The sequence below is a fragment of the Lissotriton helveticus genome, chromosome 7 (assembly GCF_964261635.1).
Source record: "Lissotriton helveticus chromosome 7, aLisHel1.1, whole genome shotgun sequence".
NCBI lineage: Eukaryota > Metazoa > Chordata > Amphibia > Caudata > Salamandridae > Lissotriton > Lissotriton helveticus.
The window spans coordinates 402,628,728-402,643,396 of record NC_136068.1 but is presented as its reverse complement, the minus strand read 5'-3'; the positions used below and the strand labels follow the sequence as shown (position 1 = coordinate 402,643,396).

The 14,669-nt window shown below is 56.5% G+C and overlaps 1 protein-coding gene across 7 annotated transcripts in view; it reads left to right on the top strand.

Annotated features, from left to right (window-relative positions):
• The window catches only part of LOC144768531 (uncharacterized), a 326,174-nt gene that overhangs the window by 123,856 nt on the left and 187,649 nt on the right, over positions 1–14,669 (top strand). For 6 of the 7 annotated variants that reach the window (XM_078652281.1, XM_078652283.1, XM_078652282.1 and 3 more), the window contains 2 exons: positions 2,382–2,483; positions 2,872–2,968. In XM_078652281.1, coding sequence (XP_078508407.1) covers positions 2,382–2,483; positions 2,872–2,968 — 199 coding nt within the window. The remainder of the gene's footprint in view (positions 1–2,381; positions 2,484–2,871; positions 2,969–14,669) is intronic. The other variant, XM_078652280.1, reaches the window with a different exon arrangement.

Below are 14,669 nucleotides of genomic sequence, written 5' to 3'. Positions count from 1 at the left end.
GCTGCGCGCAGCATCTCCATGCTAGACTTTGCATCGCATGTGCTGTTGACTGGATTCTTGATGCCGATGCAACAGGACCTCATGCTGCAGCCTCACTGCATCTCGGAACCAACCCAGTGCTTCGGCTGCACCACGCATCTTCGCAGATCCATGCAACTCTCAACAACTACGATTTAAGATACTCTGTTCAGCGGCCTAACTAGGACTCCATCGTGGTTGACCTGAACCTGTGACTTTATCCCGGTGTGGTGCTACCAGCTCTCCTCAGTAGCACTTTGTACATAGTGGCTTTATTTTCACTAAAACTATCAAACTGAATATCTCTGGTTCTACTAACTGGATTATTGTCCTTTTGGTCTTGTAGTATTTATTAAAATGTACTCTATATTTCTAAATCCATTGTGGGCTCATTTTGTAGTGTTTTCACTGTTTTACTGTTTGAAGTGTTGCACAAATGCTTCATACATTGCCTCCAAGTTAAACCTGACTGCTCTGTGCCGAGCTACCAAGGGGATGAGCGCAGGTTAGTTTGGGGTTTGCTTACCCCTTACCCTGGAAAGGACTGTGGTTGCTGCTTGGCCAGGGTTTAGACCCCAGTCAACCAACAACCCAGTTTCTTACAGTCTCCATTTCCTAACCACAATAGGGGTAGAAAACACTTTAATATTCAAAGTAAGTTAAATTAGGCACGAGAATATCTATTTGTCTCCCCTACTAAATTTATAATCAATTGAGGAAGACCATCTGGTACTCTCCCATTAATATTGTCACTAGTACAGCCATGTACTATTCTCATGATCAATTATTAAACTTCTTCAGCAATTCTTTATCTGTATTAGCCACACTTTAAAGACTAGATATTGAGTGGGGTATGTTGCCAGCAAGCTTGTATGCATCAGACCATTAGATACGCATTGACCTCCCAGGTACAGAATGCAAAATCCTCTGGATAACTACCAAGTTTAGTCTAGCAGTTTCTTGAACTCCTGAAATATTTTACCACTTTTTTCTGTTCCTGGAGCCTTGTAAGAATCAATATTACAATATGCCCAGGGCTAGAAGAGCAGACGTTCTTGGGTGTAAGGTCAAGCCATCAAATTAACATACATTTGTTATTCTTGTTCCTGTATACTATTTGAATCCTCTGACGCCAATAAGGGCACTTATCCCCTGCGACACACCCTTGTGAAGGCACACGGTTGTCCTGATATTCAATCTTATACGTTTGTACCTGCTCGAATTCAAGGTTCCTGTGTAAGAAGAGCAGCAGAACATTTCAATACCACTTATGCTAAAATTATGCTTGAGACCTACAACATGCCAGTAAACTAAAGCCAGCATGGGATCACCTATATTTGTTTTCTATCTGGACTTCTATTTTGGAGCCTCAGAAAGCTACTGTAATTAAAGTTTGCTAGTTTCACATACCAAAGATATTGTCAGTGACCAACCTTTAGGTTATTGCAATTACCATAACCTTTCAGGACTAAGCAAGAGGAACCAAATGTATTAATTTGAGATTTGTAGAGATGTATACATTTGCCTTAAGATGGCAAATTTCTAATTGATCTGACCCTGGTCTTCAAATGGCGTGGCTTTCATGTAGATTCACAGATGAATCAATTGAGTATAAAGAAGGGAACTGTGTAGGTAGTAACCTTTGACATTGTGGGTTATAGAACATGGTTCTTGGGCGATATTAATAATGGTGTCAATTAATATTCATGAAAACAAGTTCTAATGATTTGAATATTCTTGGGAATCTGTGTTGTATACTGAATGAGGTTTACAGTTAACCCAAAGAGTGTACTTCTAAGGCCATCCACTCCCTTCATTAGTGACTGGAAAAATCCATCCTGGGCTGTAGTAGTCTCTGGTGTGACGTGCGGTGCACTTGCTTGGTTCCTGTTAAGTTCTAAATTAAATAAACCCAAAGCACCTCTATAATGTAATGCCTTCAGAATTTGACCTTAATAGGGCTCAAGAGACCACAATTGGGCTTGATTCCTAGCAGGGCAGTGCTGTAGCTAATGCAACTGTAGAGGTTTATGCAAAGGACACGTAACTCTACACAATCTGAATGGAAAGAAACAGATCTGTCAATTCCATTTCTACTGATCTTCAGTGTCTGTTTCCTCCTATCTGATATATCCTCTAATGCTAGAACACTCCTGTAATGAAGGGATGGTGATTGGAATGGTTGGTCTAGCTGGAGAACATGCTTGTTGGTCCTTGTAGGGAAGAAAATATGCAAAAAAGCCTGACTTTGTTTTTGTTTGACACTTAGTTATGATGTTCTCGGAGTCAACGTTACTAACGTTCACATGCCGATTAACCTCTTTTTTTTTTTTTTTTTTTTTTTTTTTCTTTTTTCTTCATAGAACACAGAGATGTTGGGACTACTGCAGGCCCACTACCGGATAAATGGACATAGCAGTGGGCCTGCTGCCGAGGTGAGGAGAGACCCATCGGGCATGAGGAAGGTATGGGGCAAATGTGACAATCTTCAGACTGTCACTGTGCAGAGGGACAATGATTTTAGGCTCTGGAAATTGCAGCTCAATGTTCTGAAAATCTGCATCTTGAAATTGGAGCTCAGAATTGGGGTCTGAAACCTGGTACCTTCGAAGTGCTCAGTAAATCAATTGTGAGATGGGAGTTAGGAATATTGGCCCCTGGAGATTAGTAAAGAGGATCAGGAGTTTGGGTGGTCTGAAGCAAGGGAGGGGTGGGAGAAGGGAAGGCTTGTTGGGCTCTAAAGTCAGAGCTTTGATGTATTTCTCTAGCAGAACCTTCATCATCTTGGTTAGTTCTACACAATTAACTTCATTTACTTCTTTTCTGAATAAGTGTTCCTGATTTGTTTGACAGAATTCAAAAGAAAAGCCAACCCCGCTGCAGGAGACCCCGCTGCAGGAGACCCCGCTGCAGAGGACCCCGCTGCAGCCGAAGAGTCAGACAGAGACCTGTAAGATGACTATTTATGTACAGTTTTGCAGTATGCTGGAGGGAAAAGGGGTTTGGTAGAAAGCTGACACTATATGTACCCATTCTTCCCTAGAATATAAGCTGCGTAAAGCAATTATTTTTAGTTCTAATGTGAGCTCACCTAGTGGTTCTCCTGCAAGCAGCTGGTTTAGTTCTGTTGCTGTTCAATTATATTTACTCTATCAAGTATGAACCCATTTCACCCTATCCTGTTGCATATTAAAGAACCTTCTGGCATTATCTTAATGTGAAGTTTAGGAAATACAGTGTGTGTGTGTGTGTGTGTGTGTGTGTGTGTGTGTGTGTGTGTGTGTGTGTGTGTATGTATATATATATATATATATATATATATATATATATATATATATATATATATATATATGTAATATAAATTTTTTTCAATTTATAAACTTTATTTCGATTTTAAAAGTAAATCACGAAAGTCATCGCGGAACCACTGAGGGACTGAATTAATTTATGGCATTAAACTGACACAGAAACCATGATGTGAGTGTCACGAACAATTATAACATTGTTAAAACAATAATTAGGGATGTGGCCAAGGACGTCAAGATGGCGGTCGCACTTTAGGAGTGCTCCGGACCCCCATCCATCATCCGTCCTGCATCTGCCGGTAGTAGACACCATCGGCCGAAGACTCTGGCACCCCTGCACTTGCCTGGCCGAGCTGCATCTCCTGGTGCCTTTGCAGCTCTTGTTGGAGGTTTCCCGCCGCCTCTGCCGCCCTCACTCCTCCTGGCCGTGCGCCTGACAAAATGGCGGCCCCCAGTGGATAGGTGCGGCGATCCCGATCTGTGGCCAGTGGTGTCAGCTCCCCAACTCCCGGGCTGAATACCTACCCCCGGCGGGGTGGGGCGGCGGCGGAGGTGCCTCACTCCTGTTCTGTGCCCTGTGGAGCCTTCCGGGTGCCGCCGAGCCGCCTGGCCGGCCCGAAACTACACTGTGCCTCCCGAGGGCGACTAGGTTCGCGAGGATCCCGCCGGCGACCTGACCGGGCTGTTGGCCCTGCTGGGCATTTGGGGCTGCCTGGACTCCACTGGTGGCGGCCCCTCGGCACCTGCCGGCGGCCTGCTGTGACCTGGGGCTGCCGAGGACCTCTTGGCTGAGGAAAAGACTGATCCACGATGCTGAGCCCCCCCCCCCCCCGCTGGGCCTTGCTGTTTGCCGTGTGGAGAGCTGTGGGCCTGAGGACCCAGGGACGAGGTTTGCGGCTGGCGACTGGGGCATTTTCTGCGCCCCCGGTGGTGCAGCCATACTTGGGAGACCGCCTCTAAAAAACTCCTCGGCAGTGCTGAGCCGGAGGGCCCTGGTCGAGGGCCCGGACAGGTGAGGAGAGGCCTGGGTGGGTGGAGGGGGGCCTGGGCGGGGGGGCCCTCCGTCGACCCTGCCTGCAAGCCGCCTGGCAGGCCGCCACCCAGACGCTCAGGTGCAGCTTGGGCAGTGATATCCCCCCTCGCCCTATTGTGGACTGGTCCCCCCTCTCATTCCGCACCTGGCCCTTGCCCCCCTTGCTCTGTCTTGCTGTGATCCCCGAAGGCACTGGGCGGACAGACTCTGGGCTCGACTGGTGACTGGGCCCGACTTGCGGTCCCGGAGGACTGAACCTCATGGCCGGCCTGGTTACCCTCTGACGACATTGAGGCTTGTGGGTCGCCCTGTCCTGCCGTCCCTCGCTGCGGTGATATTGCACCAGACACCTGCCCATCCCACCGCCCCCAACGGGCCTGGAGTCCCAGGAACGCCTTGCCAGTCTCTCACTGTCCCCCCTGCTTTCTCCGCGGACCGGGTCTCCGCGTCCGGGAACGGTTCAGGGGACCGGCGGGGGGGTGTGGCGGCGGCGCATTGAGACCATGACCTGCTTCGTTGGTCTCTGACTGGCCCTGCCGCTGTCTGCCACGTGGACCACCTGTACAGGCTGAGGACGGCCTGCTCGCCCGGCCCCCCTCACCCTTCAGAACTCCGGACCGCTGTGTTGTGTTGCTGGCGAGGCCTGGTGGGCCGTGACCTGCGGTGGGCCTGCCGTGACGCTTTTGGGACTTGCGGACCAGACCTCCTGAGAAGTCGGGTGACCTACCCATTGGCGTGTCCCCTGCAGGTGTGGGATCCTCGCGCATCCACGTTCCGCCCCTGGCGACCATGGGCAGAGGGAGGGTCACGCAGACCCCAGTCCCCCCGTCTCAGAAGTGCATGGACTAATTTACCACATCGGACCGCGCACTCTGCGCTGATCCCCCGCCTCCGTCCGGGGCTGAGGGGGCAGATTTGTCCGCGATCCTCAACGCGATCAGCGCTTCTTAGGCGTCTGTTGAGAGCAAAATTGGGAAAGTGAGAGTGGATGTGGCCCTTATCCGCCAGGACCTTCGGAACACCACGGCGCGTATCACTGAGGCCGAATCCCGCATTTCCACGACGGAGGAAGACCTCGCCACCCTAAAGGCCCAGGTGGCCAAGTTGCAGACGATGACGTCGGACCTCCATCACAGGGCAGAGGACGCCGAAAACCGAGCCCGTAGGAACAACCTGCGCCTCCTGGGATTTCCGGAGGGGGTGGAGACTGGTCCCGCTGCCGTCTTCCTGGAAACCTGATTTCGTTCCTGGATGCCTGCAGAGAAACTCTCCCCCTGGTTTGCGATAGAGCGGGCGCACCGCACCCTGGTGCCAAGGCCCCCCCTGGAGCACCGGCACGACCCATTATCCTCTGCATCTTCAACTTCTGGGATCGTGATGCCATCTTGGGGGCCGCCAGGGAGCTGGGCCCACTGCTCTTCCGGGGCTCTAGAATCATGATTTTCCCGGACTACTCCAGGGAGGTCCAGACCCAACGTAGATCCTATGAGGAAGTCAAGCAAAAACTCAGGGCGCTGGGGCTGCGTTATGGACTTCTCTTTCTGGCCCGCCTCAAAGTCCTTCTTCTTTGACACCCCACAGGCGGCATGGACCTGGCTCACAGTGGAGCGCCCCCTAATGCCCAGGCGAGTCGTTTCCTGTTCAGGGGCCAGCATCCCGCGCTCCTCATGAGCGGCCCAGGCCTCAGCGGCGCTGCACTGGATCCCGCAGGCGAGCGCACCGTCGCCGAGAGGCCTCTCTATCGCCTGGGGGAGATGCCCGACGATCTTCACCCCTGGCCCCGGCTCGGGACGCTTTCCCCATTGCTGTTCTCCCTCCTTGGTCATCATCGACCGCCCCCCTGGAGTCATGTGGGAGCCTCCGCAAGACCAGGTCGGACTCTGACTTATCCGGCAGTCCCGTAATCCGTGACACTCCATACGAAGCTGAGGCCTGACCCGGCGTTCCCTGTCACCAACCACCTAGCTTTGGGCATTTGGTCCGGCTCCGCCGGGAATGCCCGTCACGACCTCCACGCCTGGTACGATGCCCAAGGATCTGAGCGCCTGTACAGGTCTCCTGAGGGAACGCATCCCGAGTCACCTATGCCTGGGGCCTACCCTGGGCTCCTGAACTGCCTCCCTGGGTTTCCTGCGATGTTCTCCTCCTGATTCCTTTTGTGTTTGATGCCACTGGCTTGCACTGCATTTACCTTGGCTATGCTGTGTTTCTATACTACTTGCTTTCATCCGTCAAGTGGAGGGGGTCCTCCTTTGTGTACTCTTGACTTGTGCTACTGTCCCCGCCTAACCATTTTAGTTTAGGACCTTTCCCCTAGTGGGGGTTTTCCTTAAGTGGGTGTTTTTTGGGCGACAGATGCTTCCCGTTTCGAAGGGTGGGGGAGTTAGGGGGTACTTGGGAGGGGGAAGTCAGTTGACTCCCATAGGTTTGTTGTTTTCAGCCGCCTACGGGCCGCTCTTTCACTCAGCTCAGTTTTGCCGCTCCTCGGCTTCTAACGATACCGCTCGTGGGGGGAAAGTTGCAGCTCCTTCTTCTAACGACACGTCACGTTGGGTAGATCCACTCCTGACACTTATTTCTTACCATCTCATACTCTTACCATCTTGGGCCTACACAGGATGCCGAGGGGGGTGGCTGCGGGTGGCCGGGCCTCGCTCAATGCCCGGACCTCTGAGGGTCCTGCCTTATTGCCACGCCCCCCGCCTCCCCTCCACCTTGGCCCAGCGCGCTGCGTTCCCCTTACCTGGGTCTTCCCCCGTGAGCCATGTGATCCCCCACATATCTCCCTCCCCTCATGACATATACACTACCTAAACCCTTACACATTCTCTCCAGGAACGTCAACGGCCTCCTTGACTGTATTAATCGCGCAGCCTTTCTTCGGGCGGCTCATCGCCACGCTGCGGACATCCTCCTTATCCAGGAGACCCACCTACTGGGAACGCACTGTAGCTTTCAGGCCCGGTACGGCTTTGCGATGGTATGGCATTCAGGGTTTCAACGTCCTGGATCTCTGGCCCTCCTGCCCTCCTGTACCCGACGCTCCAGTGCCTCACACAGATTATTTCCGCCTTCCCACACAGACTCACGGTGGTGGGTGGGGACTTCAACGCCGTCCTGCAGTCTCGACGTGACTGGGACCCCATCTGCGGCCCGGGCCTCCTCTGTAGCAGCCTTAACGAGCTGGGCTTCGGCCCTGGCGCTCTGCGATGTGAGGCGCGTCTGGTACCCCCGCGCGTCGCAGTACAACCACACGTCGGCTTCCCACCACACCCACTCTCGCATCGACCTTCTGCTCCTCCCGGGTGTGGCTATCCTGCCCAGGGGACTCTCCGACCATTCCCCCGTCTCCCTCCGCCTCGGCTTTGCCCCAGCGGGCACACGATCGATCTGGCGCCTCGACGGGTGGTTCCTGCAAGACCCCGCACTGGTGGACACACTGGAGCAGGAGATTACCCATTACTTTTCCACCAACGAGGGCTCGGTTTCCTCGGCCGGCACCCTATGGGAGGCCGGCAGTGATTCGCGGGGTGGCCAGGGGGCTCGTCCACACCCAGCGGGTGGATCGACTGGCCCGGCTTGTGGAGTGTTAGACGGGGACCTGGAGGGTCGGCCGAGCACAAGGGGAGAGGCCTCCGGTGAGGGCCGTCTCCAGCGATCGTACAGACAAGTAACTTCCCCCCCCCCACAGATGGACACCACACGAAGATCAGAGTAACACCTTTTATAGGCAGTTCTTGAAGTAAGGTAGTACGATACAAGGAGATCAGGACACGATGATCCTCTCAATTCTAGTCTCTAGTAGGGAAAGGGGGTAGCGGGACAGTCTTGGTACTGAGGTGAAACGGCGGTAGCTCACAATCCTCGAGCTCGGCGGTCGGACGGGTCGGACCGCGGCAGCGCCAGCAGGTCCCGAAGAGGTCGTAGGTGGCAACGGGCCGCGGCAGCGCCAGCAGGTCCCAACGAGGATGGAAGTTACAACGGGCCGCGGCAGCAGGTCCCACGAGGATGAAGGTGGCAGAAGGCCGCGGCAGCGCCAGCAGGCAGGACGATAGTTCACAAGGCAGGGCTGCGGCAGCGCCAGCAGTCCGTCAAGGATGAGTTCTTCTCGGTGTCTCTCGACTCCAGGATACAACTGCCTTCCTGCTCTGGGGCTCCTCGCTTATAGGTCTGGCGCCCTTTGATGTCCGGACCCTCGCACTGGGAGGTCGGGAGGTCCGGGATGAGGGAGTCCAGACACCCAGCAGGGGGGTGGAGCCAGCACCCGGGGAGGCTGGGGGCGATCGGCACCTGGCGGGGGAGAGCCATCGACACTTCTTTCTCCCATTAGCCTGCCAAGTGGTCCGTTCACCTCCTGGATGGATGGTGGTGCCGGGATGGCGGGGCCTGGCCGGGCCCAGGGTTGGGGGTCGAGCTGAGGCCACGCGGCCGCGTGGTGCAGTGTCCAAGATGGCGGCTGGGCCGGGCAATGGGGCTGACGGGGGCCCGGGCCCGTGACACAGAGATATCCGGGAGCAGGCGTCCCGGAGGGGACGGGTTGCGGGTTGCTTCTGCGGGTAGCCCCCGGAGAGCCGGTGTCTGGGCCCTGTCATGCGGGGAGGGAGCGAGCCCTTCGGGGGGCCTGTCCAACATGCGTCCCCCCCAGCTGAAGGCGGGGAGAGTCACCCATCCTCTTGGGGACTCTCCTCGTCGAGGCGGAAAAAGCGGGACAGGCCATCCGCGTTGGCGTGGTCTTGGCCAGGGCGATGCTCCACAGTGAAGTCCATCCCCTGCAGGGAGATGGACCATCGCAATAGTTTGGGGTTCTCCCCCCGCATTTGCATTAGCCATTGCAGGGGCCGATGATCTGTTTGTACCCGGAAGTGGGTTCCGAAGAGGTAAGGCCGGAGCTTCTTGAGGGCCCATACTACTGCGAAGGCCTCTCGCTCAATGGTGCTCCAGCGCTGTTCTCGGGGCAGGAGGCGTCTGCTGATGAAGGCCACTGGTTGGTCGACTCCCTCGGGGTTCAGTTGGGAGAGGACGGCCCCGATGCCATGGTCTGAGGCATCAGTCTGGACGATGAACTCACGGCTGTAGTCGGGGGCCTGGAGCACAGGAGCGGTGCACATGGCGGCCTTCAGCCTCTCGAAGGCCGCTTGACAGTCGGGAGTCCAGTTGACTGTTTTTGGGTTGGTCTTGGATGTGAGTTCCGTGAGGGGCCCCACAATGCTGCCATAGTCCTTTACGAACCGCCGATAGTATCCGGTGAGCCCCAAGAAGGCTCGGACCTCGGTTTGGGTTACGGGGGGGCGCCAGGACTGGATGGCAGCGATCTTGAGCTGGAGGGGGGCCACCAGACCGCTCCCCACTTGGTGTCCGAGGTAGGTCACGGACCCCTGGCCGATTTGGCACTTGCTGGCCTTGATTGTGAGGCCGGCCCGTTGGAGGGCCTGCAGGACCCCTCGGAGGTGGCGGAGGTGGTCTGACCAGTGGCGGCTATACACCGCGATGTCGTCCAGGTATGCGGCGCTGAACTCTTCGAGGCCCGCTAATACCTGGTTCACAAGTCGTTGAAACGTGGCTGGAGCGTTTTTCATGCCGAATGGCATCACTCTGAAATGGTAGTGTCCATCCGGGGTGGAGAAAGCGGATCGTTCTTGTGCCCTGGGGGTGAGGCCGATCTGCCAGTAGCCCGCCGTCAGGTCGAAGATGCTTAGGTAGCGGGCCGCCCCCATGCGGTCAACTAGTTCGTCGGCTCGGGGGATGGGGTGAGCGTCGGTTCGGGTGACAGCGTTCAGACCCCGATAGTCGACGCAGAACCGGAGCTCGGGTGTGGTGCCCGGGGCCGCAGCTTTGGGGACCAGTACAACCGGGCTGGCCCAGGGGCTGTCCGAGGGTTCGATGACTCCGAGTGCGAGCATCTTGGAGACTTCTTCTTGGATGCAGGTGCGTACCCGATCTGGTACTCGGTACGGCCGGTGTCGGATAGGAGGACTGTCGCCAGTGTCCACGTCGTGCAGACACCAGGGGGTGACCCCGGGTGTGAGGGAGAATAGGTTTGCAAATTGCAACAGGAGGGCCCGACAGTCTTGGCGCTGCTCCGGGGTCAGAGCCTCGGAGAGTTGGACCCCGTCCACTGAACCATCTTTTTCCCCGGCCCCCAGTAGGTCAGGGAGGGGCTCGGAGTCCTCTTCCGCCCCACTGTCTGTAGCCATCAGCAGGCTGAGCTCCGAGCGCACGAAGTGGGGTTTGAGTCTGTTGGCGTGGAGGACCCGGAGGGGGTTCCGGGGGGATTCCATGTCGATGAGGTAGGTGACGGGGCTCTTACGCTCGATCACCTTGAAGGGCCACGTCCATTTGTCCTGTAAGGCACAAGGTTCGATGGGGGACATCACCCATACCTGCTGGCCAGGCTCGAATTCGATGGAGGCATGTTGATCGTACCACTTCTTCATGTCCTCCTGACTGGCTTCAAGATTGGCTTTGGCGAGCTCTCTGAATCGCCGGGTCTGATTACGGAGGGTCAGGAGGTACTTGTAGACGCCTGGAGGGGTCTTCAGGGGGGCCATTTCCCACTCTTCTTTAACTAGGCTGAGAGGCCCGCGAACAGGGTGTCCGTACAGGAGTTCGAAAGGGCTGAAGCCGAGGGACTTCTGGGGGACTTCTCGGTAGGCGAAGAGGAGGCATGGTAGTAGCACGTCCCACTGGCAGCGTAGGGGTTCTTCCAGCCCCATGATCATCCCCTTGAGAGTGCGGTTGAATCGCTCGACCAGTCCATTTCCTTGCGGGTGATAGGGGGTTGTGAATTGGTAGGTGACTCCGCACTGTTGCCATAGGGATTTCATATATTTTGAAATAAAGTTCGTGCCCCTGTCGCTGACGACTTCCCTGGGGAAGCCCACTCGAGAGAAGACCCCCATTAAGGCTCGACCTACCACTGGTGCTGTTACAGTTCGAAGGGGAACCGCCTCAGGATAGCGGGTGGCGTGGTCCACCAGGACCAGGATGAATCGATGCCCTTGTGCTGTTCGGGGGTCCAGGGGCCCCACAATGTCTATTCCCACCCTTTCGAACGGGGTGGTCACAACGGGGAATGGTTGCAGAGGTGCCTTGAGTTTGCGGCCGCTCTTCCCGCTGGCCTGGCAGGTCGGGCAGGACCGGCAGTGGGTGGAGACGTCATTTCTCATTTTCGGCCAGTAAAAGTGAGTCACCAGGCGGTTGTATGTTTTGTCTTGCCCCAAGTGTCCAGCCAGGGGGACATCATGGGCCAAGTTCAGAAGGAAGTCTCTGAAACGGAGGGGCACCACCAGCACTCGACTGGCCCCCAGCTCCGCTATTCTTTGTTCGCTGTACAGTAGGTCATTGTCCCAATAGATCCAGTGGGCCCCTGCAGTGTCTCCTGCGCCCTGGGCGAGCGCTTGCTGTCGCAGTCCCTCGAGGGAGGGACATGTCTTTTGCTCTTGCCGGAATTGTTCTTGGGTGGGCCCCCCTTCCTGACGCCACTGAGCCAGGTCCGGAAGGTCTTGGGGCTGAGCGGGCTCTTCGTGGGTTTGTTCCGGGGTGTCGGTAGGGATGGAGTCTCCCTCTGGAGCGATCGGGGGGAGGAGGTGCTGGCCATTCGGGTTCTTCAGATCTAGGGATGGTGTCGGCGGCCATGGACCGGGTTGTTACGCACGCCCAGCCCGGGAGGCCCAACATCCCCAGGTGCTCTCTTCTTTCAACGGCTGCCCACGGGGAACTCTCGAGATCGTTCCCCAGGAGGCAGTCCACGGGGGCATCGTCGCGGACAGTCACTTTTAACATACCGGAGATTCCTCCCCATTCGAAGGGGACGCAGGCCATCCGACACAGGCTCTCCGAAATGTCGGCCGATCGGACGGGGCAAAGAACGTTTGGCAGAATTTGTTCTGGGGTCACCAGGTGACAACGGACGGCCGTCACACTGGCCCCTGTGTCACGCAGGGCTTCGGCCTTACGCCCATTTATGTTCACCCACTGGCTGTATTTCCTGGTGTTGGCTGGTAGGGGAGCCCGCGGGATCAGGTCTCTTCCCCCTAGGCAGGCCAGGGTCATGGCGGCAGGTTCCCACTCGGGCTGCTCCTGCTCATACTCTTCAGGCTCTTCGGAGATTTGCTCTTCTCCTAGGGCGGCGGCAGCCACCTGGCGGGGTCCGGGGGTCTGGTTCTTTGGGCAGGTCGGGTCACTGGCATAGTGGCCGACTCGCTGGCATCGATGACACGTAACGTTGGCTCGGAACCCCGGGCGCATCGGGGGGTTGCCCCGGCCGGCCGGGGGCAGGGTGTTGTTGGCGGGAGCGGCCGGGACGGCGTCTCTGCCCCGGCCCTGTCCTCCTCCTCCTCGGGGACGATGATGACCTTGGTGGGTTCTGTTCTGCTCGTTTGGCCCACTCCGGGTCACTCGGGTGCTCTCCCATCGGTCAGCGCCGTGGGTCAGTCAATTTACTGTCGAGGAGGTGCTGCCTGAGCTCGACGAAGCAGTTGTTGGAGAGGTGCTCCCACACAATGAGGTTGAAGAGCTGTTCGTAGGTTGTTACGTTGCTACCCTTGATCCATCCCTCGAAGGCTCGGCTGAAATAGTTCACATATTCTATCCAGGTTGTACCCGGGATCCGGGTGCAGTTGCGGAACCTCTGGCGGTACATCTCGGGCGTCAGCCCATATCGACTGAGGAGGGCGGCCTTCATGTGGTCATAGGACGTCATTTGATGGTCCGGAAGCTGCAGCAGGGCATCCCGGCCTTCATTGACGAATCTCCCCCATAGACCGGCTCCCCAGTCACTTCGAGAGATCCGGTGGGCAGTCATGGCGATCTCGTAGGCCTTGAACCACTGCTGTATGTCGTCGTTCCGATAGTATTCACGGACCACATCCTTGGGGATGTGGACCTTCTGTTCGGTAGTACCTGGGGGGCACGGTTGCTCGGGCACCCCTAGGTCTTTGTTCTGTTTGCGCATTTCTATCTCCGCTAGCTTGCACTCGTGTTCGTATGCCAGTCTTTTTTCTTCGAGTTCTCTCTGTCTCTGCTTTTCCTCTCGCTCTTCTTGGAGCCGTAAGTGTTCTAAGTTCATCTTTTGTTCTGCCAGTTTCAATTCTCCGTCTAATTTGAGCCGTGCCAACTCTAACTCGTGTAGTCTATTTTTCTCTCGTTCTCGGATCTCTTCCCGGGAGAGATCCGTTCTCCTTTCTTCCGTCAGAGTGGTGTTTGTCTCCGGGGCTTCGGGGTCCCTGGGGCCGGCGATATTTGTCTCTGCCCAGGATTCTAGGGCGTGTTTGAAGTCCTCTTTCGTGCTCAGACCGGTGGTGGCAATGCCTAGTTCTATGCAAAATTGTTTTAGCTCTCGGTGGTTGTACTCTTCCAGTTTTCCCATCTGGAATTTCTCTGCAGATCCGCTCTCTCTGGTCGTCATTGTGGATTAGTCGTAGGGTGAGTTACTCTCTGTACGGTTACGCGTTGGTTCGGATCGCGCCACTGGCCACCAATGTTAGACGGGGACCTGGAGGGTCGGCCGAGCACAAGGGGAGAGGCCTCCGGTGAGGGCCGTCTCCAGCGATCGTACAGACAAGTAACTTCCCCCCCCCCCCCCACAGATGGACACCACACGAAGATCAGAGTAACACCTTTTATAGGCAGTTCTTGAAGTAAGGTAGTACGATACAAGGAGATCAGGACACGATGATCCTCTCAATTCTAGTCTCTAGTAGGGAAAGGGGGTAGCGGGACAGTCTTGGTACTGAGGTGAAACGGCGGTAGCTCACAATCCTCGAGCTCGGCGGTCGGACGGGTCGGACCGCGGCAGCGCCAGCAGGTCCCAACGAGGATGGAAGTTACAACGGGCCGCGGCAGCGCCAGCAGGTCCCACGAGGATGAAGGTGGCAGAAGGCCGCGGCAGCGCCAGCAGGCAGGACGATAGTTCACAAGGCAGGGCTGCGGCAGTGCCAGCAGTCCGTCAAGGATGAGTTCTTGGTGTCTCTCGACTCCAGGATACAACTGCCTTCCTGCTCTGGGGCTCCTCGCTTATAGGTCTGGCGCCCTTTGATGTCCAGACCCTCGCACTGGGAGGTCGGGAGGTCCGGGATGAGGGAGTCCAGACACCCAGCAGGGGGGTGGAGCCAGCACCCGGGGAGGCTGGGGGCGATCGGCACCTGGCGGGGGAGAGCTATCGACACTTCTTTCTCCCATTAGCCTGCCAAGTGGTCCGTTCACCTCCTGGATGGATGGTGGTGCCGGGATGGCGGGGCCTGGCCGGGCCCAGGGTTGGGGGTCGAGCTGAGGCCACGCGGCCGCGTGGTGCAGTGTCCAAGATGGCGGCTGGG